This window comes from Numenius arquata, chromosome 1, assembly GCF_964106895.1.
Source record: "Numenius arquata chromosome 1, bNumArq3.hap1.1, whole genome shotgun sequence".
NCBI lineage: Eukaryota > Metazoa > Chordata > Aves > Charadriiformes > Scolopacidae > Numenius > Numenius arquata.
The window spans coordinates 117,263,090-117,290,285 of NC_133576.1; the positions used below are offsets into that span (position 1 = coordinate 117,263,090).

At 36.4% G+C, this 27,196-nt stretch overlaps 1 protein-coding gene across 2 annotated transcripts in view; it reads right to left on the reverse strand.

Moving 5' to 3' along the window:
• B3GLCT (beta 3-glucosyltransferase) overlaps positions 1 to 27,196 on the reverse strand; it is a 64,278-nt gene that overhangs the window by 4,434 nt on the left and 32,648 nt on the right. For both annotated transcript variants that reach the window (XM_074146734.1, XM_074146726.1), the window contains 10 exons: positions 23,572 to 23,648; positions 21,028 to 21,139; positions 16,142 to 16,278; positions 14,736 to 14,799; positions 9,959 to 10,090; positions 8,674 to 8,743; positions 4,485 to 4,598; positions 3,589 to 3,688; positions 2,194 to 2,313; positions 640 to 784 (listed from right to left, as the gene is read on the reverse strand). In XM_074146734.1, coding sequence (XP_074002835.1) covers positions 640 to 784; positions 2,194 to 2,313; positions 3,589 to 3,688; positions 4,485 to 4,598; positions 8,674 to 8,743; positions 9,959 to 10,090; positions 14,736 to 14,799; positions 16,142 to 16,278; positions 21,028 to 21,139; positions 23,572 to 23,648 — 1,071 coding nt within the window. The remainder of the gene's footprint in view (positions 1 to 639; positions 785 to 2,193; positions 2,314 to 3,588; positions 3,689 to 4,484; positions 4,599 to 8,673; positions 8,744 to 9,958; positions 10,091 to 14,735; positions 14,800 to 16,141; positions 16,279 to 21,027; positions 21,140 to 23,571; positions 23,649 to 27,196) is intronic.

Below are 27,196 nucleotides of genomic sequence, written 5' to 3' on the forward strand. Positions count from 1 at the left end.
TCAAATCTATTCCAACCCACTTCTCCCAAACTGGAGAATATACTCGTAAGAACATTATGTTTTGTGACCCTGTTTTCCCTTGTGCTCACACAGAGCAATTTATCACACTTACACTGTTCTTCAGAATCTACCACAAAAGCAACAGTTTTAGGAATTCTTTTACATTTTATATCTTCACTAATGAGGTATTTCAGAATAGTAAACACTGAATCAATAGAAAAATTGGGTAAGTAGAGAAGACGAATTTACTGAAAAATTTCACATTCAGTGCTCCACTACCTGAAGAAAAAAGTACTGTGGTGGTTTGTTTTTTTTCCTTTTCTTAGAGGACATATCACAAGTACTGAAAGCATGTAGCTCCTAATTCTATTTTTCAAAGTTCCCACCTCTGACAAAAGCATTTTTTATAAAATGTAGTCATAGGGTATCTGAAATGTCTTATAAACTACTAAAGCATTGTAGTAATCCATGTTATTTACTTGATCAAACTGGTTCTGGAGAGAAATAAGGTATAGCAGCAGCATTGTGATTATAGTTATTACACATTGACTGAGTATGCAGTATTTATGAATCCTGTTTTAAGTGTAAACTTAAAAGAATAAAATATATTTTAAATACTAGTAAAAATAACTCTCTGACCTGATGGAAAAGCGGACTATGCGTTATAGGGATTCCTAAGCCACTGAAACACATCCCAAGGACCATATCATCAGGTGCGTCCATGCTGTAACACCGGCATTTACTAGCGAGTAGTTTCTGAACAGCTATTCTGCTGAAAACCATCCTGAATAAAACAAGCAAATGAAACATATAAGACAATAACTACTGGAGAAGCCAAATGACTGTAATTAATAAATAACTGCTAAATTATATAAAACTGCAAGACGAAATGTAGCCCTCCTGTACAACTTCCCTGAAACTTCAAAATTTGAGAAGTCAGTACTGACAAGTAGTGTAAGAGGCATTTTCTGAAGGACAATTACTTTATATAATGAAAATTAATTATACCAATTATGTCAATTTTTTTATTCCAACAATTACTTAGCTAGCCACCATTTTTGCTGCAGCTAATTCATCCTACATTTGCCCAGGAGTTTAAAGGGTTATTCTCCTATATCTAACTCCAATTTATTTCCCAGTTAATTATCATGTAGCAATTAAATGAAAATAACTCTAAACCTGAACTGTCATTCCCTGAATCCTCTGTTATACAGAGTTCTCTCTGCAAGTGAAAAATGCTCCTTGAAGCCACTGCAAGGCTGTTCTGTTCATCCCAACTTCCTTGCTCATCTAAATACCAGGCACAGCCTGGAGCAGTTAGATCGTTATCACTAAAATTAGCCTTCAATAGACCAGAAACATGATGATGTCTTTAATTCAACAGCTGAGGGAACACACTCTTGCCTTTTCTCAGGTTGTATCACCCACCTGGTCTGATCAGAATACAGGGTCCTCTAACTACTACAAGTTGTACTAAGAAGATTCACACTCCAAAATTGCTACATGGCTTCATGAGTTCATTCACTCTATGACAATCCTTCGCTTGACACTGGGACACGGCAAAACTTCTACAGATACTGAATGCTGAGGCAAAAAGAATGACCTGGAAATACTGTCAGAATAAAGTTGTAAAATACTCCATCACTACCACTGAAACGTTGAAGACTGCATGTATCATAAAAAGAAAAAAAAAAAAAAAAAAAGGAGAGCACAATAGGAATTCATATCTCAGTGCTCAGATCAGAGAAGGAATAATAAGCTGGAGCCTTGGAAAAAAAAAAAAGGAAAAAAGAAAAGAAAAAAAAGAAAAAAGAAAAGAAAAAAAAGAAAAAAAAAGAAAAAAGAAAAGAAAAAAAAAGAAAAAAAAAGAAAAAAAAAACACAAACCAAAAAAAAAAGAGATAAGACTTGTGACCAGCATGTGTTGCTACACAGAAGGTGTGATGTGAATTGGTAGTTGATTATCTGGAATGTGATCCTGCGGTTATATAGAGTTCTTTGCTTACAATGAACCTTCTCAAAGGCAGGGTATGGAGCAAAATGGATCATCTGTGTCTCTATCTGCTCAAACCCGAGAATGAAAATAACCCCACTTCCACATCCAGATGACAGAACAGAAACTAAGAGATAAACACTAAAAAGATACAGAAGTATCAGACTGATGTAGATCTCAGTAGGAGTTTAAATAAATTACCCTCCTCCGCCAGTGATATAACTGTATCCTCCAGTTCCCAAGCCGTAACCGTAACGCTCTCCAAGAAATACTGGTTCATTTGGATCATAGCAGCTGAGTAATTTTCGGAGTCTGAAAATACTATAATATGAAAATCCATTTAAAAAATCATTTAGACATCCATTTTAAAACAGAGATTGCTAGTCTAAGTGGCATTCTAGTAAATAGCACAAAAATAATAGGAGAAATTCAGGAATTCTACAAAAAACAGAGCCACAAACTTTTTAAACAGAAATTTATGATGGGTTATTTACTATGAGATATAATTACTGAATTTGTTGAAATGATAAATCAATTAGCTTAAAACATTTTTTCTGAAGAAGCAGGCAAAGTTTCTCAGTAAAACTGAGTCTCACCTCAGAGAAAACACTAAATTATTTTTCCCAAACAATGGTAAGATCGTTGCAAATTATCTTTTCTCTCCAGGAAACACAAACCAAAAAGGCAGATTTAGTTATACAAATATTGCTTTACCTACAATGACAGACTCTTCCAAATTCTTGTGTCACATGATTTAATGTATTGTCTTGAACCACTTATTCTCATGTTCATGACCATGTGATCCTGCTGATTGATCCCTGTGCCTTATTTCCCTTACACCGCAGTGTCAGTTTTCATGTGAATAGGATTTAATTTTCTAACGAAGGCAAGTCCCCAGAGACGGTCCTGAGTGGCTCTGACAGCTGACCCCAGCTTACAGAACCTTTCTTCTGGCACATTTATGCGAGGAATACATCTTAGCACGTGTATTAACATATGACTAAAACCAATCAGCTCACAGAATCACAGAATGATATGGGGTTGGAAGGGACCTCTGGAGATCATCTAGTCCAACCTCCCATGCCAAAGCAGGTCCACCTACAGTAGGTTGCACAGGAACTTGGCCCAGGGAGGTTTTGAATGTCTCCAGAGACGGGGACTCCACCACCTCTCTGGGCAGCCTGTTCCAGTGCTCTGCCACCCTCAAAGTAAAGAAGTTCCTCACATTTAGATGGAACTTCTATGTTCAATTTTATGCCCATTACCTCTTGTCCTGTCACTGGGCACCACTGATATACCTATACCTATAGCTCAGATATACCTACAGTTAATAATCACAATGAGTAATCATATTCAGACTGTATGATTACGTAGTAACACTAATATGCATAGTTTTTATCAAGTTACAAGATTACATTGTTTTTAACATCAGTCAAGGAATGCTGAAGGAAAGTGACCATTTTTTTCCTTAAAGGAATATAAAGCTACACAACTAATACAACAGTTGTATCTCTTCAATACAGAAGAGGAGATGAATATTGCTAAAAATCCTATCAATACGAACAGTGGTCTCTCCTGAAGTATTGCAATATTTACCTTATCAGTGTGTCATCATCCACTATGACTAGCCAAGGAGTTCTGGGAGAGCTATGATTCAAAAACCTTTCCAAAATGGCAAAAGTTTTCCCACAGTGACCTACAGGAGGAGAAATAACAGAATATATACATTTAAATAGAATGAGATTTTGTAATAAACAATTATTCATAAATTAAATAAATATTTTGCTGCACTATGCAAAACATTTTGGAAATGACTGGCAACATATTTGAGATGCAAGTTTAAATCACATCCTTCAGAAAAAAAACTAAAAACCCTTTTCAGAAAAAAACCCTAAAATTAATAAACTCATGGAAGCCATCATATCCACAGCCTTTTTTCTATTCAAACACAAAGTAAAATACTTTAAACCCACATTATTTGTCATTAAATTATCTTCCAATCTTAACATTTATGTTTTGTGCTTAAATCAAGACATACTAGGCACAAGATTGTAATATCTGAATACCGTATGGCAGGGAGTTTATGCTCAGTAACCAGTTGGCACTGTCTGAGGTCTTTTGATGTAAAGCTATGACTTCTGCTACTGTTGGTGATCTTGAGTCAAGATCATCAATAACTCAAGAGTTATTACTCCTACCCAGAGTAATAAGACCAATTTTTGTCTCTTGGAATATATCAGTGTACCGTGCTTTCATACTCTCAGTATTTAGTTTTCTACAAAAAAGAACATTCTACCTACACAGGTGAATTGTACTCTCCATCCACTTCCCCTGTGGCAAAGCATTCTTTTAGCTTAAGCAGCACAAATGTGCTATAGAAATACTGAATTTCTAAATGATACACTATACATGAAATACACATACCACCCATAAAACTTACCATCTTTAGGCAGTTATTTGCGCAAAACTGGTAACAACGGTCAATAGCTCACCTCTGTCCGTATTAGGTATGCCTAAATCTATAGTAGGAATAGAGATGTCTGCGTAATCGCTGTAGTATTCAATAAGGGCAGCTTCTCTTTCCCAAGTCTGCTTTACAACTGGTACTGCAAAAACAATTGTTGACATTAAAACATAAGTAACTTGTTTATAATAAGTACCTGATGAAAACATGTATGCATCTTGTTAACTGACATACTCCTTCGCATGGTAATGAAAATGCTCTATCAAATACAGCATCACGGTTCTAAATGTTCATTCTTTTTTATTTCTTACAATAGCTAGAGAGAAACAATTTCACATTTTTATGAAAGCCAGTCAGGGCATTTTTATTTATATAGTAATAAATTTTCTTTTAAAATATGACTACAGCTTCATTCATATTACATTGAAAACTTGATGTTCGCATTTATGCTAACCAAAGTACGGAACACATTACGTTTACACTTGCTATGGTAGACTTTATAGCACACACCAGCATGAACGCTATCAGAGATCAATCATTCTTCCAGTATTGAAACTGTCACATTTTAAAAACAGCACATCCAACTGTACAGCACGTAAAATATACTGATTTAGAAATAGGCCAAGTGCACGTTTTGAAATATACACGTGTGTTATATATACACATCATATCTGACAGCAACATCATGTTAAAACTCAAAAACACCTGTCTCTGGAGTCACACTCACAAAAGGACATTAATAAATATCATACAACCAATTTTTACCCCATGGAGGTTCTTTTCAAAGAAGGACTGCTTCATGCTTCTCTACAAGGGCAATCCTCTTCTTATTAGTTTGCCATTTGGCATAAACATTTAAAATTGATCATAGAAAATTCTAACAATGATGCTATAAATGTTTAAATTGTATCCAGAAGTGAATAAATTATGGCTAACACAAAAAAAGCCAAACACCTACAGGGTGTTTGGAAGAGAATGATCAGGCTGAAATAATTGATTTTTTTTTTCTATTTTAGAAATTAAATGGTCAGGACTTAGATTAACTACTACTCTGAAACATCATGCATTCTGCTATCATTGTTTGTCTGCTTTATGTTCTTTGACACCATCCAGTAGGTCTCACCATCTCCAGTAACTAGCTCTTTAAATGAAGTATTAATGTAACTTCCCGTTGTTGCTGTATAACTCTGATGCTTGTGAACAACTCATTTTAGCACCTTGTGGGAATCATCCATCACCTAATTTGATGTTTGCTGCCTACCTACTTGCTCACTTCCCTCTAATCTGATCACACAGAAACTTGCAGGATTTATTATTCTTGACTGACCAACAGTCAGTTTAAAAAGGCTAAAATGAACTGAAAGGTGACTGTTAGGATAGAGCAGTAAGAACTCAGTGGAAAGGCTTTAATGTTTGGAAAAAATATAATTCCACTTCTGTAGCATTGTGTAATGGATGAAACTGCTTTTAAACATATTTTAGACACTTAAAACTGCTCTTGAATTTTTGTATTAAAAAATCCAAAGGGAATCATATAAAAAAAGATATGTTCATACAACATGACAGTGGAGTTTTGAAATGCAAAGCTGGGAATTTCACAATACATTAACTCCTATGTACTAAAAAGTTGCATTATATCATAAAACAACTGCAAAATCATGTGTTAATTGACAGAGAATGCCATGTACACTTTTTTTTCCCCGCATAGAATAAAAAAACCAAGCAGACAGGAAATTATTTTTTTATTTTGTGGAAATGTTTTATTTAAAAAGTGTTTCTGAGAAGAAAAAAAATCAGCCAAGGACCTCAACCTCAGTAGGGTGCTTTAACACACAGGCCTATTTGCCATTATAGACTGAGCCTCTCAAGTGTCTTCAGTGGAGTCTTACTTTTTTGCATAAATGAAAAAAAGTTGACTGAAGCAGGGACCTGAGTCTCACCTCAGTTAAGTGGTCAAACAAGGGGGCTACTGGCTAAAGTGTCCTTCTCTTTTCCTTGATTGTTTTTACAGAAGTGTCACCATCCAGACTAATGCCTATTGTAAACTGAATCCCACAACACTTCGTAATTTCTCAAAACTCATATCTTCCAAAGAAAGAAAAAATATTTGAAATTTCTGACTGTTGATGCAAATATTTATCAGTATGTATTAATATTTGTGATCACACTGAAGTTTTAATACTGCACTACAGAGATACTCAGAAAAGGTCAGCTCTAAGTTCTTCATTATATTTTATTTGTGCTACGCCTAGAACCTTGATGCATCTTCGCAGTCCTCAAATTTTCTTATATAACCATATGTGGTATGTGTAAGAAGGAGAGTTGTATCTGAAGTTAAGTTCTGAAGTAAAATTTAGTAAAATTTTGCATATTCAATTCCAATCCTTCATGTCACACTACTGTAGTTTTTGGCATACAATAAAAAACGACTTACCAGGTAAAAGGAGCTCTCTGAAGCTGGCACCCATTAATCTTTCAAAATCTTGAGTAATCTTATCCTCTACTGCATAACACTGGAAGCTGTGAGGAAAGTTCAAGAATTTTCCTCAGTCTTCTACAAGTGTTTCTTGAAGGATGTTTACATTATCCTTTTGAAGCCTTATGTTCTTTTCTGCCTTTCTAAGTTTGGGGTTTTTTTTGGTTTTAATTTTGATGTAAGAAAATAAACATGGATCCAGAAAGGAAAACTCTTCAGTGAACTCCAATTACAGGACAGTCATTTTTTTTTGTCAAAAGCTACTTTAAAGGCAGCCTAATTATTAGGTGACTAAAATACTAGAATAAAAATACTGCACTTCATTAAGTGCAGTAACACTAAGAAAAAAAAAATCCATAAATCTTATTTTGAAGAAAAAACCCAGCAACTAGCAAACAGTCCAAATTTAAAAGTGATAGAACCTACAGCTTTGGATTCATTACCAAAGGAGGACTTGGTCAAGAAAAGAGCTTTCATCTTCATCCTGCCCTCTGACAACAGGTGTGGCAACCCCCCCCCCCCCCCCCAAAATCTGGTACAACTACTAGCCATTACTTCATTTTCAATTTTTTTTTTTTTTATGCCAACAATAATCACTTTAAATTAAGCTTATGAACAAACTAAGCGTAATGGTGACAATATTGCGTACCCAGAGTATTCAAGGGCACACAAATTTCAAGTAAATTTCTGGAAATAAATTGATTAATGAATTTCCTTATTAACAAAATGTCTAGAAGTGAACTAAAATGGACTGGTAGGTGGCATCAAGTAGGTACAGTGTCTTCTGTTAAATCAGTGGATTTGGAATTTTTCCTTCCAAGTTTTCTAAACTTATCTGAGCCTTATTATGTATTAGCTGAAGCTGAGTGTGTCTCTCTTTTCTGTGCCTCTTGAGAAGGAAGTTAATACACACTGGATTATCTCATTGAGCCGCGATAAGGTTTTTTTGGTTGTTTTTAACATAGATACCATAGTCATATCTCATAGTGACTATGATTACTTGTATAACACTACAATTTCAAGATGAAATGTGCTATGATGTTGAACACTTAGGAGACTCTTGATATGGCCCATGTCTTGGACAAAGTACTACTGATGCCCAGGTCTCCACAAGAGACAAAATTTCCCATTCGAAGCATTATAAAACACCTATGTGCATCCAGTTGGATAGGGTTACAATAGATAGAAGCAATATCACAGCATAAGCTCCTTAATCTTTGACCGGAGGGGAGGACAAAAGGAAGGAGGAGGGGAGAGAGCTTTCAGCTTGTTCAAATTTCTAAATCAGCCTCCATACCACTGCATAATTGCCACTGCTTGTACAAGGAATAAAACTGAACCAATTATCCGGGGGAAACACACTGAAGGATATTAATAGCTGCTATATTAATTAATATTGCAACAGCTCCAATTTGCAATAATGTGAGCCAATTTTATGCATATTTTTAATTTAGGTATTCAATTTCAAAATTTTTGTCAATCAATCACTAATGATGAAACATCAAACGACCACAACTTCTCGTCTTAAACATTTCACAGCACTCCTGAAAAACTCTGAATAGCAATTTCTACCTAAAGAATAAGCTGTTTACAATTTTGAAGCTTTCGTGTTTCCCAGTGGATTTTGCAAACATTTAGTCCCAAAGAGCTACAGCGACAGCGTATATCAGCTTGTTTTTTAAATATTAATTTCATACACTATATGGCATCGAACTACTCCCTTGACTAACCATCAACTTACTTCTGTCTCCATGAAATTTCTGACATGTTTTTACAGCAACAAAGACTTCTTCCTTTTTCACCGGCTCTCCCTATATGAACAGAATAAAAAAGAATTTTGTAACTGCAGGCTCTGCCTGTAACATTTTATAGGATATGTATGTCTATGCATACAATAAACCAGAAAATACCTTTTCATTGTATAGCTTATAAAGTAGAATAGCATACCAGTAATACAGTACAAAGTACATTTTTGTCTCTTGGAAAAAAAGGTCACGAGTGGTTTAAAATTCCTGAAATAATATTATTGAAATACTTTTTCCATTGATATAGTATTCTAACATGAACTAAAACACGTATCATTAGGAAAAGAGAATGAGTAGTAGAACTTGTTGAACTAAGAATGATTAACCTGAAAAAGAATGTTATCTTAATTTCTTCGAAATTAATCGCTATGAACACATTGAACTATATCAGACTTGGAAAAAGAAGCTTAAATTCGACACAGTAGAGATCTCTGAATTTTCTCAACTGTAATAAAATAATTTAACTTTTTTTTATTTGATTTTCTTTTTGGCACCTAGATTTTTGCTCTCCTGGGAAGCATGGAAAACTTTTTGGCCTCTATCAACAGTTAATCCATAATATCATACATGATTCTCCAAGAGGTGGAAGAGATGGGTTGTACTGTAATGCACCAAATACTACGTTACAGAATCACAGAATGGTAGGGGTCGGAAGGGACCTTCAGAGATCATCCAGTCCAACCCCCTGCCAAAGCAGGGTCACCCAGAGTAGGCTGGACAGGAATGCATCCAGGCAGGTTTTGAATATCTCTAGAGAAGGAGACTCCACCACCTCTCTGGGCAGCCTGTTCCGGTGCTCTGTCACCCTCAAAGTAAAGAAGTTTTCCCACATGTTGAGATGGAATTTCCTGTGTTCCAGTTACATTTTATCTTTAGCCTCAACAACAAGTTTCAGATTCCCATCTGTGAAAAAAGATTATCTATGCTTCAGTATCGCACAGAAATGTAAGGAGAAATACTTTATAGACCATGGTCTGCTCAAACATTGTGGTAGAAAGACCCGCTAAAGCATATGCAGGATTTGTTTGCCAGGAAATATACAGTGCTATGGAAGGCTGAAAGCATATCCAAAAATAGACAAATGCCAGAACAAATTTTCTTGTTTTTTAACTTGTTGAAAAATATTTTCTTAACGTTTGAGATTTTTAAAGTCAAGTATTATGCATTTTAGTAAGAGTTTTACCGTTACTAAGCAAATGGTGCTTAAAATATGGTACTTACACAAAGTGGCAGAAAATTACTGAATGTTGTTGCACAATGATCAACCTTATTGGAGTTCACATCATCTGTGCAGAACTCAGGCACTGGAGTAAGATGCGGTCCTTCTCCTTTCTGCCAGATGTACAGGGCAATCTATTAAAACAGAAAACATTTACATCAGTAATGAAACTGGACAAAAATTCTCAGGGCATACAAAGAAATCATATTACAGGACAAACTTTAGAGGAAAACTGAAAAATATAGGAAGCTGTACAAGATTTGTCCTTTAGCTGATTAAGTAGCTGCATGCCTTACTTCTTGCTTGCCTTTATAGAGCCCACTTGTAATTTTTTACAATGAAAGAAATTCTATAGACAGACAAGTTTTAAAATTTGTTTCACAGAATCACAATTATTTTCATATATTTAAGCATATCAAAACAACTCATCTTTAACTTTTATAAGAAGTGGCAGAGTGAATATTTACACTTTTTAAAGTAAACAAAAATCCTAATTGTGTTTCTCTTTTTAAATTATTTTGATAATTTGGAATAGCTAGGCCTGTTTCATCCTATATGGTAATTTTCAGATTTTCAAAAATAGACCCATTCTCTGGTGACAATTTAAAATGCTCTAAATCAGTAATGAAACCCTGAGAAGCTGTAAAATACAATGAAGGATAACGTAATAGATATGCTAACCTATAGTAGAACTCTTGTTCATTTTAAATGCAAGGACAAAAAAAAGAAGCCAGCCAAAATTTACAGAGAAAAAGGAAGAAACAAACCAGTGATATCTGGATGTGATAAAACCCCTACCCCTTTGTATTTACATTAAATTAATTATAAAAATAATATTACAATGTGTATTTCATGACACATCAAGAATACTGAGAGAGATGCCCAACATTTCTACTGCAATACTTTTACACTGCTTATAACTTTGCCAGACTAAGTATTCAGGCAGGAGAGTTCTATGCCGGGTGCCTACCTCAGACCACTTAAAAGATTAACTTCAATTCATGTAAAACTGTTCAGAAACTTGTAAGAACAAAATGAAGTTCTTAAAGATCTAAAAGGCAGAAAATACCATCCCAGTAACTATGTGGATCCAGAGATTCCCAGCTGCACTGCCATACGCTCCCAATTCTGAATGTTTGGTCTCTCTTGAGGATAGGCCAAAGATGTGAAAGCATCTTTGCACAAGAGATGTTTGAGCATGTACTCAAGATGTAAGAGACCTGGATTCTAGGTTTGCTTCTGCCTAACTCAGGGAGAAGTTACAGCTTCTAGTTTTGAGGAAAATCAGTCCTGGGTTCTAATTCCTGTTTTCCATGTTACTTACACATATTCCTGCTGACTCTTGCATGGAAAACACATTAAGTGCTTCACTGGAATATGGGACCAGACCCAGCACACACCGAAGGTCAGGAAAATGAGTCTCCTTTTCACTGTTTTTTTATGCCTACTTCGGAACTGTTAGCTTTAAGCAAATAATGTGATTATTAAGCTATTATTAAGAGTGCATAATGTTTCTTTCTCCCCAGTGTTCAGGAAGAACTCAGTGCAAATGAAGAGCATTAAAGTATGGTCAGGACAAGCCCAAGTCATCAAACCAGTTACAGACTTCTAAGTTATAAATGATTATTTTCCTGCCCATCTCATCTAGGTCTCAACATCCTCAGAAAATCCCATCTACCTGCACATAGCCATTTCTGGAACTTAGAAGGAATACAATTGAAATGCCAGTTTGGTACAGGCCCCGTTAGGACTGGGGGCAGGCTTGAGAATACAATCATATTTTTGAAACTTAAGCTCCAGATTTGAAAGATTTTTGATAGGGTACAGTCACATACTACAACACAATCAACTGATGACTTTTTAGCAAGCTGCTGATTGTAATTGGGCTGTCATAGCTACACATGTGCAACATCAACTGCAAAGTAAAAATATTTAGTTTGATTGCACTGAAAAGAGTTTAAATTACTGTATTTTTCCTTGTAATTGAGCAGATGCCGACTGGGAGCTGTGAGTACAAACACAGTCCCTACTGCTGCTCAGCTGATAGTGACTTGCTAAACCCCTGTAACCCAGCTGCAGGTTCTTTCAATACAAGTTTTCTAGTTTGCAAGTTCTAATTTCTCTTAGCCTCACCATCTTTTGAAAACACAGATGATCTTAGCATTACAGATGAGTTCAACAAAGTACTGGAGGGAAAGGCCACTCTATAGGGAAGAAAATGCATAAGCATGAGTGGCAGTTAAGATAAATACTGTTGATAGCACTTGAAATAGAGGAGAAGTATGGAAACAGCACGTAACACACACGCTCGTGGTAAGGAGCAGCCATATAATCACACATACATCTCCAAGGTTATCTTCTTGCCTTGTCACCATATTCATACTCTTGTGGCCATATTCGATGTCACCATATTCATATTCAAGTAGTTCCTGACCCTGCATTGTAGCGGGAAGACTATGTAACAGCAAGGGATGGGATTTCTAACGAGCTTACAGTACATTTTAAGATTGTATTAGTTCAGAATTCAGCTATCAGCGTTAATGTCTATCACATGAACCAATAAAGAAGAAATGCCCCTGCAGCACAAAGAATATTTAACAATTGTAACTTAACATGAATTATTTATGAAAGTTCGTAATGTGCTAAGATTTCCCACTGAAAAATGAGATGTTCAGTTGAAAGCCTTAGAACGGTGTGAAGCTGCCATATTTCATATGGGAGGTTAGAGTGCCATTTTGGGTTATAAAACAATATGACAAACTGTTCTGAAAACAATGGAAATGGATTTACAATAAAAAGACAAAGAATATTCTTAGTCTTAGCCCTAGTTCAATACTAATGTTAGACATACAAAAAAATCCATTATTCACTTCCACTTTTGAATATGCATCAGGCAATATGCTATATATTGTGCAGTTACAAAAAGTCTAAAAACCAATCTACAAATAAGCAGCAGCATGACTAAAACCCTTTATCATATTTGCAAGACAGGCCTTCCAGATGGAAAGTGATATAAATATTATCGATATAAGAAACAGGGACTTGGAAAGTAGTAGGGTGAAAAAAAACTGATGCAGAGCACAATAAAATACCAAGGACTAGAGGCACATGCTATTAGGATCCTATGAAACTAAAACATTTCTTAAAAGATTTATCATCCTTCATAAATTTAAACATTACATACAATCATTAAAGATCACAGATTATATCCTTTGATTTGTTGTCAATCTTGATTCACACAAGAAGGACATAGAGATAAAAATGATTTAAAGAGGAGAAGATGGTGATTTATAAAATAAATGAGGGGGAATGGAGCTGCCTCTAGGGAGACACGAGACTCTGCAGAAAGAGTAACTGCCAGGGCTGAAGTAGGTTATCAATGGTAATAAATTTGAAATGAAACATATGCAAAGAACTGCTAACAGAATAAGAAGTGCATGGAAGTAATTTTGCCAGTCGAGTGATGAATTGTTTTTCATTAAGCAATCTGTGGCACATAAAAGAAATGTCTGATAATGACTTTTTTTTTTTTTTTTTAATGACATTATGTTTAAAGGCCTTGTCCGTACTGAGGTAGACTGGAATACTGGGAATATACGAATGACTTTGAGGTAACTTACAAAAAGAAGATTAACAGTGTGAAGCCCAAGGTCTTGCATTTAGAAAAATTAACGTGAGGAAAGAAACAGCTTGTTGGCTTGTTTCACGCAGCAAAATGAAAGCTGAGACGGGTCCAATTGCTTTTGAGAAATACATCAGTCAAGGAGGGGAAACTATGCCAAAGAATAGTGTTGGCACAAAACCAAATTCATTTAAATATGCTACCAACTTATACTCTATAAATATACTATAGATTTATGTTGGAAATAGGGAGGTTTATAACCATTACGGAACAAAAATCTGGAACAGCAGCAGTAGTTTTAAGTAAGGTGTGGGGTGTGGTGTTTTTTTTTTTCCGGGCCAGAACCACAATTTATAGGAGTGGTTTTTAGGAGTTATAGGAGTGACTTTTAGGAGTTTTAAAAAATTAAAACAAATTCAACATCACTCATAATTTCAGGCCAAAATCAGCAAGCTTATTCCAGATTCATTCTCCCCTTCCACTCTGGTTCAGGAGTTCATTTTGGTGACAGTAAAAAACCCTGGGCTGCACAGTTTGAAGGCAGAAAAAATAAAAAAAGCTTCAGAAAAAGTAGCACTGATAATCATTCGGATCCCCACACTCCTTTCTTCTCACGTTCCTTTTGGTCAACTCGCTTATTCTCTGAAAGACCTAGTGGCTACATTTTAAAACCGTTGCAAACCAGTGACAAAAAAAATTTTCTCGACTTCTGTGCTGCAAGTTGCAGAGTTGGTTGTTCACATAACCATTAGGTTCCTCAGAACATTTAATCCAAACTCCCATCATATTTAGTTCTTAGAGTCTGATTTAGAAAGTGAGGGAGGCTGGCTAGTACCTGAGACACTACTCATGTCAGCTTATGCTTCATGAATTGGAAGCATCTCTCCTTCTTTATAGAGCAAGCTTTAGAAGATCCCTTACTGTAGAAAACCACGTATGTGCTGCTATATGAATGCAATTTTATTAATGAATCCTTCTATGCTGGAAATATAGTTTTAAAGTATTACAATACTAAAGGAACGGAAATAAATTAAACATGCAATTGCAGTCAAATCTTTTAACAGTTTTTTCTTAGATGTTGCTATTTCCATTATCATTCATCACGACTGACATATATAGATTTGACACCATTTTTTTTTCAACACATCACTGCTTACCTCATGCTTTAAATCTATTGTAAAGTCTGACTTGAGTGGTTCACTTTTCAACTTCTTTGCAAGCCTATACAATTAAAGATGAAGAAATTTACTCAGAAAGGAACTTATTTAAAAAAAAAATAAAAAATCAATCACCTGTGTATGCAGCAAAGTGTGGCTGGTATTATTGACCATCTTATAAGTGGGGAAAAAATAATATCACACTTCTGTATTTATTGCCCCAAGAAGCAACTTTTATTTCTTTTTCATATAATTTTTTTTCTCAACTGAGCATACTGTGATGATGTTAATATTAGTTTTCAGCACACAAATTTTGATATATTCTTCCTGCCCGAGAAGAAAGTTCTCATCTGGAGTAGATGGAGAACCTGGCATAACATTTTTAACAGATTAAAAGCAGCAGTGTGTTTGAAGCTCAATATTGATCAGCATCTCAAATAATATTCTCTTTCTGTGTATTCCAAAGCACAGTATTTAGACACATTCAATTTATGTAAATATCAATCCTTGCATCAGCAAGATACATTCAATTTCTGCAATCTGTGAACTTTTCATATCTCATTTAAAAGCTAAACACCTAATCTGAAATAAACATCTAGGTTGTCTCTACAGCATGAGAAACACTTCTAGAGGGTAATGCAGTCACTCTAAGATCCAGGAATAAAACTGCTGCCTGGGGGGGAATACATTTTTAAAACTACAAGAGATGCTATTTAACTAATTGAACAACTAGTACTGGACAACTGTTAACGTTAACTTTTAGATTGGCAGAGTAAAGCAAAATGAATCACATGCACAGCAACAATAAAGAAATCTATTTCTGCACCCTCGCCTACTAACGAATTCTTAAGTGTTTAATTATAATAATTATGCTTGCAATGTGTAGAATAAGGAAGAAATGGAATTTTATCAAAGGAGTATTTTCTGGGCAAGTTTATAGTGGGAGCACAAGCCTATGCAGGCATGCCCAGAGCTAGCTGTACATCACTGTGCCTGGCTGAACGCCTTGCTGTGCACGTTAGATTCTCAAACTAAAGCAGACTTACATCTGTTGGCAGAGATGCAGATAATACAGGTGGCAGCAGCAAAATCTCAGTGAAGGCGCTGAAGCCAAATCCATAAGAGGCCAGACTGCACTGGGTGAGGACATCCCAAACTGCCTTAGCTAAGCTGCAATCAGCAGCTTCAATTCAAAGACAGCTCAAAATTAAAATTTGACTTTGCGTATCTACATGATCTGCAATAAGACCTTCAACTGTACTGCAGGGAACACCTTCATCTTTTATAGTAATCCATACGAAATCATAACTCACTAAGGTAATATTGATTAGCCTCTAGAAAAATTGCATAAATTAAACATTAATTACTATCAACAAACAAGAAGTGATTAAAAATTCAGTTCTTACTTGTTAACAAGTGGAATGCTAAGTGCCCAACCAGCAGCAAAATCTGGAAATTTAAAGACTGTAGGATTTTCAGCAAAGGCATAATGGTGAATTATTGTAGATTCTTCATCATATAATGCTTTACCTAAAAACCACTCCTGTAAAGGAATATAGGAAACAATTTTGTTCATCTACAGCATCCTTTTAGTGAAGATGTCGACTGCATTCATGCTGAATAAAGCAAACCTGAAAACAAAAACAAGGGAAGCGTATTGTTCACAATAATCCAGACAAAAATTGTACTTGGTAAGAAATGAAAATAAAGGCAGTTCTCCGAATTCAAATATACACTGTAATTTCAACTGCAGCATAGGCTCTGGATTCCACCTGTTCAATGAGCACCAAATCCCAGAATCATAGAAGGGCTGAGGTTGGAAGGGGCCTCCTGAGATCATCTAGTCCAATCCCCCTGCTCAAGCAGAGTCAGCCAGAGCAGGATGCCCAGGACTCTGTCCAGCCACGATTTGAATACACTCCACAACCTCTCTGGGAAACCTGTTTCGGTGTTTGACCACCCAATCAGACTACTGACTAGACAAGACACTCAAAAGCATTGGATTTGGGAATTTGATTTATATCCATTTTGAATTTCCATCTGTCTAGATTATTTTACACTAGGGAACTTAAAAAGAAAATACACTTTAAATACCTTGATCTTCAAAAGAGTTAAATGAAGAAGGTCCCATTTGTAAAGTAAAAAATTAACTATTATGATTAGAGTTTTTAATAACTGTGTTTAAGAATCTACTACTGAGTCCTCTGCCTCTGAAAATAATTAACTGACCTAAATACTACTTCTTTAACATTACTGTCAGTGGTCCAATCTTCCTCCTTAGAATGGATATAAAACAAGTATACCCCAAAATTTTTGCAGAATAAGGATTCTGGTGAAGGAAAAAAAGAATATATGTGTGTTATATATATATAATTTAAAAAAAAAACCAAACATATATAAACTCCTTTTCAGGCCTGTAAGCACAAATGATGAATCAGAATTCTGAATCTTTAAAGTGTGAAGTTCTTCGCGTTATGACTGTAACTCAGGCTTTGTTTTTTCCTGACAATTTACAAGTTCATAACTAAAATAGATTCAAAGTCAGGACAATTGTTTTTTCAAAAAAGATTTTCTTTCTCCATTCTCTCTGACATAGTTGCTTTTTCCCCTCCTTTAAAGGGGCAACTATCAATAATAGTGAAAAATTCCTTCGAGGCATTAGCACAGATCACACACTTCACGCGAGGTAAATAATTTACACAGAATTCCAGACAAAAGGGAAAATATTCAAGCAAAAATTTAGTAGACACAGCTGGTCAAAAAACCCCAACTCAGTCTAATCCCAAGAGGATCTTGCTTCTCTGTAGCCATCTTTCTAACTCGAAGCAGATGTTGCTATACAGACTGAGCTAAATTTTATAGCTCCCCAGAGTCAATGAGGAGCCATGAGTGAGATTTGGCCAGAGTACGGCAGTCAGCAAACAGCAGGAGAGAGGTCTGCATGCACCTGGAGATATCTCCAGCTAGGAGACACCTCCAGCCAAAACCAACTGGCCGAGCCTGGCAGGAGTATAGAAGTGTGGCTGCCCCAGAGGATATTCAGCCTGGCAACCTCCCAGCTTCCAGCTAGGACTCAACCTGGCTGCTCAGAAGGCAATAAAAGGACAGTCCCCTGGAGCTACCAGGGATGCTTGTCTTGCTGCACACACCGAGACAAAGCTTCAGGGTGCTGCCTGCTTCAAGAACCCCACCTCTGCAAGGATGGCCAGGATTCATACAAGCAACCATGAGCCAAAGATACAGGATGCCACTTCTGCCAGGAAGCCTGATCGTCTGAGGGACTGATGCAAGCGTATCACATCATGGTATGGACATTCAAGTATACACATGTGAGGTGCTGAGCGCATCTCTCATGAGTTCTGCACATCTCTTCCCTCTACATTCATCAGCTACTCTCAATAAAACCAAACTGAATATATCTTGTACTTGACTAGTGGCTTCTTCAGGTAAAACAAATGCTGACAACTGGTTTGCTCCCATAACCCCCACGTGCTGAGGCTGAGAGGTGCCCAGGAATCTGTTGAGGAAACAGCCAAAGTTAAACTGACACCACCCAATACATGGGGAAGGTAAGGGGGGACATTTTTTTCCACCATTTTTAAACTACCTTCATAGAAGTTGCTACCTGGTACCTACTTAGTCTTTGATTTATACCTTCAATTACAACAGACCCTGTTATCTCCTTCCTTTATTGGAAGGATTCAATAGTCCTCACTGGAAGGATTCAAAAAAGAAAAAAAAATATTGGGAGGTAAAAGAAAATGGGCAAACATATTAATTTTTATGCACAAAGATGATTGCCTTAAAAGAACCAAAATAATTCTTTAGAAGCATTGCTACACACCATTTTTTAACTCTTTTAGGGCCTCCAAGGCTTCAAAATGTTCATAACACAAGCACACTGTTCTGTTTCAGAAATAATTAATAGCAATGTTTTAATATAACAGTACCATGTACAGACAATCATCTTCTGCTAGACTGAAAAAAAATCTTTACTTATCCTAAATTTGCATGCTAATTTTTAAACCAAAACAATCTATAGATTAAAAAAAATAATCTTACTTTCCTTTCTCTATAAAACATGGAAAATTAAACCCATACATATACCCTCCTCAGGCTGTCACATAGTATTATTTCTGGCAATATTAAGCCACAAATCACAGTGAAGGCATTCCAGGTTACAGCCAATACTCCCTAAGCTAATTTAGTCATAACATTGTTTATTTACTACACTGATATGTAGGACAAGTCAATCTGTGCAGGCCGGCTTTACAAGGTGTTAAATTAGTTATATGCAAAGGAACTTAAAAAGTAACTTAAGGAATGATGATAATAAAATTGCATATAGGTAAAAATGTGGATTAAAAAGAAGGAATGTGATTTATTGCATTATGGATAACTACCATCCACAGAATCAGCTAATATATTGTGCTTCAAAAATGGCAAAAATTACCTACCTTTAGTAAGAGCACTCCAAAGTACATAGAACACATTAATAGCTGAAGGAATGTGATGCAACAAAACTCAGTATCAGACCTCAGGGAGGGCAGAGGTGACCTTACCTAACTTGCTAACCAAGTTGGTTCTACCCACTTACTCATGCATCCACTTCCTCACAAATACCAAGACAAACGCGCCGAGTTCATCTGTGTCAAACTTGTGTCTGACACATGGGACAGGAGATTTCAGCTGTCACATCCTCACTGTGTCTTACTGCAGCACCTTATGAGTTCTTCCGATTCTCAAACTATTCTTTAGGCAGATGTTTTATACCCTTTAGGTATCAACAGCTACTAAGTCATTGCTGCCCATCAGCTTGGTTTACTCATTCTGGGTATCTCTGGGGCGGTCACTCAGTATTACATTCATATCAGTCTCAATAATTCTGTTACTAATCTCTATATACCCAGATTGAAAAGCTGCAGATTCATCAACTATTCACATGCCCCTTGTAGACCTTTTATTGTGATTAACGTATACCAGATTTTTATTATGCAGACTGCTGACATTTCAAAATTAATAATGAATGAGCTCATTCTGGTCTAGCTCATCTTAAATTTTTGACTGATGGACTACTACTCTATATAAAGGAATCAATTATGGACTGTTAACTAAGATGACAATTACTATATACAAAAGCAAAGCATATTATTTTCCTTTTAATGCAGGTTGGAACATAATTTCTTATTGTAATAGAATTTACTTGTAATGCAAAGGAGAGATTTAAAACCGGCATAAGGGCAGCATCTAGAAAAAACTGTTTATGCTTCTATTCTGAGAACATCATAGGAGTGTTTCTGAAATGGAAATAAATGAATATTCCAAAGGTCTGAACGTATTCAGTCAGCCATTTTGAAGACAGAGTGTTTAAAAATGTAAGATCTCTGAATTATTATTATTATTACTACCATGGTAGGAAAGACCTATGAGAAAATATGACAAGGCCATGTGCCTGCAAAAGTAGTAAATATGCTAAAGTGAGACCTGAAGCAGAGTTCAATACTCAGTCAAGGTAACAATAAAGAGGCAAAACATATTTCGCACAGGAGATTTTTGGCTTCTTTTATTCCAAGCAAAAGATGGACATCAAGCTGAATTCTTTTCTGTACATTGAGAATTCAAAACATCACCAGCTTTCATATGAGCTGCATAGCCAAATTTACTTTGTACCTTGGTGACTGCATTCTTCTTTTGTTCTGCAAGTCTTTTGGTGGTGTTTCTTTTCCAGCAGGTAAAGAAAACTGTCTTATTACCAAGGCAGTTCCGAAACAGAATGCAAATAAAACACCCTACTATATTAGATCAGAGGCAGTTAGTCAAATTAACATCAGTCATTCTGTCTGACGATAATCAGAACTGATGACAGACAGGAAAACGGGGGAGACGGGCCCACAGAGCAGACTACATCCATCTTTTTACTGATGCTACATCATTTTCAGGCTATCTACAGAAGGAGTCTTTTTTTCTGCTCTATTTTAACAGTTCTTCAACAGCTAGACAGGCACTCATACACTGCTTCATGTTAAATACCTTGCTCACTCTCAGCTTCAGCAACAGAAATCTATCCCCTATTTTAAGCTTATAGCTCCAAACATCTTTTCCAATGTTTGGAGCTATAGCCCTCCAGGTAGCGTTATAAAATTAAGTTCTGGACCACAGAAACTGTCCCATAACTAGAAATCCTAAAATTCTGTATTAATAATTTTTTACTTAAAATGATTCCACGTGCTTCATCTGAAAACCTATTCAAGCACATTCAAAAGAAAGTTAAATATCTAAATTTTTACTTCACCTTAGACCCGTCAAATCTTCCAAGTGTTTCTAGCAGCTTTACAACGTGTACTCTTGTATCTTCTTCACAGAAGAAAATCCATGAGGAGTTCCTACCATAGGTAACAGAGAAGCTAACAAAAGAAATCAACATTTTATTAATAAACTGGCTTATGAACAGAATGATAGATTCAACCCACACTCCCCACATATAAGTACTTTGCAATCAATTACTCATTTACACAGAAATAGAAACTTTTACTACCAACTTCGAATTACATATCAAAGGACTACAGTGAACAGATAAAGACATTGCCTCTGCTGCTATCTATTTATATAGCACTTGTTGTTCCAGAAAGAAGGGAAGTGAATAGAGACACATAAAGAATGTGCACTCAGAAATGCATAAGGTACTACAGATATAACCACCTATGAATTTAGAAGTTTATAGATAGCATTTAAGGTTACCTTCCCCTCTGTAGCTTAACTTTCTTCCAAGAAGCCCCACTGTCGGGCATCTAACACCATTCCAACAATCACGAAAGGGCCTAATGATAGGTTTTCTCACAGCTGTTTGACACTGATCATAATGATCATTCACAACTTAAAAACTCTATTAGCTTTCTCAGTACAGTGAAACTACACAAACTGAAGGGACTTCCCTGCCTTCCTCAAAGCTAACACGAATCTCAGAGCAGGATTCCTGACTCCTTCAGAAAATTCACATTCCTTATTTCTCTGCTTCTCCCAGCTTAATTCTTTCACTATTTAACAAAACAAAGCCTTATTAATTCATGACAACCTAATGGAAAAAAAGCCAGTCTTTACTTGACCAGCTTCCTTTGCATAGCTTTTACACTGATTTAATTGAAGAAATCATCTGAGGAGAGGGATGAGAAGATTAGCACCTGTAAACATCACAGATTTCTTCCTCTACAGCGTTGTTTACTGATAAAATTATAAATGAAAATAAAGTGCAGCGATGAAAGTGAGCAAAAATAAGTAAAAAAGGGTGACAGGATCATTTATGTTTTAGGGAACTGTATTTGCCTAAAAAAACAAACAAACAAACAAAAAAACCCAACCAAAACCCCAAACCCACTATCTGAGAAATACTTATGCTAGAACATGCGATACCTGTGTCTGCAGGTCTGTAGGTTACATGCTAGAAGCACCAGATGGTTGCCAGGTGCTAAACTAGTTCAGTCTTTTTAAATCTGGGACAAACTATCTTCCTATAGAGCCACCTTTCCTCTGTCTCTTGCAATGGTATTTGATTATTCACTGCTTTCTGCTTATGATACTTACTCTGCTAAACTGTAATACCCAGAAAAACTCCCAATTCATTCATCCTTTTAGTTCATAAAAGCGTATACTTGTTGCCTACCCAACACTGAAATCTGGGCAACTCTTTGCCGTTCAGACTGGATCTGTAAACCCTGTCACCAAGACATAAATAATTCAGAAGAGAAACCACAAGGTCATTGAAACAGGAGCTAAGAAGAAAAAACAAAGATAACTGATAGTTGGAACATCATCTCCCAGTTTTTCAATTTATTTTAATTCTCCTTTTGCTTCTTTTCACAGCGTACATATATCTCAAAGATAGCTACTTATACAAGCACTCTTTTCAAGTTTCTACACACACAGAAAGCAATGGAAAGCAGAAGAGAGAAAACCATCCTGTCCGGTAACCAGTCTGACGCAGAAACGCCAAACCAAAAAACCATCCTTTTGAGTAACTCTAATAAATTATGTTAACTAAATTAAACCTCAAGAGGCTATAGAACCTTTGGCATCAGTTTCAAATGCAAGTTTTAAGCAAAGGATAGCCTTCAGTACTGTGGAGCTTTAGGACTTTTTGAAACTGGAATTATTGCTTCCTAACAGTTTGCAACATACTACTGGGTAAATCCTGCATGTCTTCCTTGGAGCCATCTGCATAAGCAAAGAAGGAAGACATTTGAGACTACCTGTCTTCTTTGACCGTATTAAGATGAAAACTGGCCAAACAAGCTTCTAAAAAGATGTCAAAACACTTATTTTTTCACTGTAGAGGCGTACCACCTCTTAGAAACACTATAAGCAATGAAAGACAGAAACTCCCAAAAGGTATTATTGTCTATTTTAAAAAAAAATCTATCCATTTCATTCAGCCAACTAATCTGAAAGGTCAAAAGTTCTGAAATACCTCACACCGTACATTGTGAGAAGTGGGGACCAAATAGGAAAATACACAATTTTAAATGGTTTTTCTTTTGACTAGTTTACTTCCTTAATAATTTTAAAACCCACAACGATTTGAAGAAGGTAGTTGCTCAGTTACATTATATTATTGTTGTTTTTTTATGGCTTTCTCTGATTTAATGAAATTTAACATAAATTGCCTTGGAAAACTAAAAAAGAAGAGTAAGAAAGTTAAAAGACAAGGTTGCAAGTTTCATTCAAAAACTTTTGCTTCTGAAAAAAAGAGGTCTGAGTAATTAATATTTATTCTTCTTAAAATAATTAATAATATTAATTAATATTTTTTCTTCTTAAAATAACTGGCATTCATTACACTTACTCTCTCATTAATGGTAATATTGTCCATGCACCTTCATGCCCATCCATCTGATGAATAAGCAGAACTGTAGGCAATTCCTTTAAGAAAAAGAAAAATATTCCCATTAAACTTGAATTTTATGCACTTTTTTCCCCCTAAATGCCTACTAATCTTAAAAAAAAAAATTACTCTGGAATGACTACTTAGCTCTTCATTGTTTTTTACTGGCAAGTAGCCCTGCAGAATAGATGACTTAGGATGGTACAAAACAAGGTGACCTGCAATTTAGGGGAAAGTGCTTCTTTCAAATCGTAATTTCTTAATTCTATATTAGATATAATACACTTCAAGTGAAATGTTTTGTATGGGCCCCATGTAATTCAATTAAGCAACATATCACACTCATTTCTTTACCATATCATACTCATTTCTTTACCATATCATAAAATCCCATACTGTGAAGACAGTCTTATAAGTAATGTAGAATATTATACAAAGGCTTCCATTGACAACCAAGTTACACAGCGCTTATGTGAAAGTTGTAACACTCTGAGTTCAGCAACACTCCGAGTTCAGCTTTGACCTCTCACATTAACATAATAAAACCTTGTAGGTTTATGCAAAAATCAAAATGAGGAATTAGCATTTTTTCTTACTGAAAAAATTAAAAGAAGTTTCCTACAAAGCAAAATCTTTCTATAACTGTCTTTGCTCTTTTATTACTTGAAATCTCTTTGGTGTGGCAGAGGTAGATGTTTAGCAGACAAGCAATCATTCTGGGGAAGTTCCCAAGAAAACACCCTTTAAACATGGCCCTCTGATAAGCCAAACTGCATAGTTTATTCACTAGTTCATAGATGTAAAAAGTGGGAGATATATATATATCCCACAATATATAGAATCATAGAATTGTCTAGGTTGGAAGGGACCTTTAAGATCATCTAGTCCAACCATCAACCTAACTCTGATAAAAACCATCACTAAACCATGTCTCTAAGCACTACGTCTACCTGTCTTTTGGATACCTCCAGGGACAGTGTCTCAACCACTTCCCTGGGCAGCCCATTCCAATGTTTAATAACCCTTTCAGTGTAAAAATTTTCCCTAAGATCCGATCTGAACCTCCCCTGGCACAACTTGAGGCCATTTCCTCTTGTCCTATTGCCTGTGACTCCACTGATTAACCACCTATTCATTTACAAGTACAATTCTCTATTGCAGCATCATTAGGGTCTCAACCACCTCACAAATCTCTAAATCATTTAGGTTAAGTAATTGCACTAGTAATGAAGCAAAAATCTTCCTGCCAGAAAAGCCTAACTTCCAGAACAGCTTATCTAAACTTCCTCACCATCTGAGTATATCCCATTACAACAACTAACCTTATAAAGCACTTGGTGATATTAATGCAATTCAACACAAATGACTTACTACTAGCAGGTAAATGATCCCACCCTCTACCTAAAAGGTACCGGCTACTGGAGAACCTTTGGAGTGCAAGGGTCTGCTACTGGTAGGGTATAGGCATGCACCAGCTACCAGAAAGACCATGTATGTGTCTGTGCATGTGCTAACAGAGAGGCCAAGGGGTCTAGGGGTCAACTACTGCATATACTTTCTAAAGCTACTGGAAGGATCCATGGTGTGTGCGCAGGAGGCAGGGCTGAGCACTAGCCACTGGAATGGAGCTGCGAGCCACACAGCAAACCTCACACGCTGGCAACTGCAGAGACTGCAAACGCGAGGGCCAGTGACTGCATAGATTGTATGTCAAGGACAAGCTACTGGAAGCATGCATATTGTAGGATTGTATATTTATGTATACGTATTCCACAAACAGGCTTTCATCCGGATCAGCCAGAGGGGTGAAATGTGGTCAGGCCACTGGTGCAGTTTGTTTGTGTGAGCGCTGCGGTTTCTGTGTGTGTTGATCTACGCAGATGACCACGTATATCACAGAATAGTATCACAGAATCACAGAATGGTTTGGGTTGGAAGGGACTTTATAGATCTAGTTCCAACCCCCCTGCCATGGGCAGGGACACCTCCCACTAGAGCAGGTTGCTCAAAGCCCCATCCAGCCTGGCCTTGAACACCTCCGGGGATGGGGCATCCACAACTTCCCTGGGCAACCTGTTCCAGTGCCTCACCACCCTCACAGTAAAGAATTTCTTCCTAATATCTAATCAAAATCTCCCCTCCTTCCGTTTAAAACCATTACCCCTCGTCCTATTGCTACGGTCCCTGATAAAGAGTCTCTCCTGTAGGCCCCCTTTAGGTACTGGAAGGCTGCTATAAGGTCTCCCTGGAGCCTTCTCTTCTCCAGACTTAACAAACTCAGCTCTCTCAGCCTGTCTTTGTAGGAGAGGTGCTCCAGCCCTCTGATCATCTTTGTGGCACATGTCCATGTACTGTGTGTATGCACGCACATGTGCCTACTGGGAACATGTGCTCAGCCCTGCTACCGGCAGGACCTGGGAACAGGGAGCTGCAGCAGATCTGGCAGCTCCTAAGACAAACCATCTTAGCTTCTCAAGGGCTTAATTCCTTTCCACTTACACCATGCATATGCCAAACATTTTTGTTCGATGAATGCATCTCATGAATATAAGCCCATTCCATTAACATAAAATTTACATCTAAACACAAAAATAATTTATTCTCTAAGAAAAGCTGTAAGATAAAGTTCACACTGCTTGCTGACTCTGTCAAGTTTACTTTAAATCCTTTTTAACGGCAGTTAAGCACAGCACCTAGAAATACATAACACCTCCAAACTTCAAACTCTAAAGAAAACATTTCTACCACTCTGAAAAATAACTGCGTCTCTCAGGAGTGCATTAACCCTATCAAAACATAACAATCTGCTGGTTTTAAAAATACTTATGCTGTTGGAAATGACACAAATTGGAAAGAAACAATGCCAAAACTCTGATTTGGATATGCACCTGCATCTAAAACATCAGTGGTTCTGATTTAGGGTTCTAGTTCAAGCCAATCTATCAAATACGTTTGAATTTATTGCAAAACCAAAGAAGTCTAGAGGTTTTTAATGCAAGTGACAAATCTTAGTAACAGTATGATCAACATCTGCTATTTCACTGAAGAGTAACCACTTCATGGTAAAACCATAAAAATATGTTTGCTTATGGGATTGCAGATAGGAAGATAAAAGGGCAAACCTCTGGCTTTACAAGAACATTTGTTTTTACAAGCCTACCAACCCTGCAGTTATGCTGGTATTTGTACGTGGCCATGTATTTCATGTACAATAGGAGCCAGATGGAGATAAAAGTAGTTAATAATAATATATTCAGTGTCTGTATCACACTAAAGGCTGAAATTGTATTAATTTCAGATACAAACAACATTTTCCCATGCAAAAGGTATGAAGTAAATTACATAATATAGGTAGCTGTACCATATACTTGGGTATCTCCTCTTTAACAAAAAAAAACCCCTAAGTCTTTTCCTTTATGCAGATCAAAGGAGTGATGATAAAGAAAAAGCACTCTTTTGAGCTAATCTGACACTTTCACAAGGTATCTTTTCTTTTAGACATCCTCATAAGCCTCTCTTTCTCTACCCAATTTCCTCTAAAACATCAAAATACGTATCTTGCATATACCTTTCCTTCCACTCATCT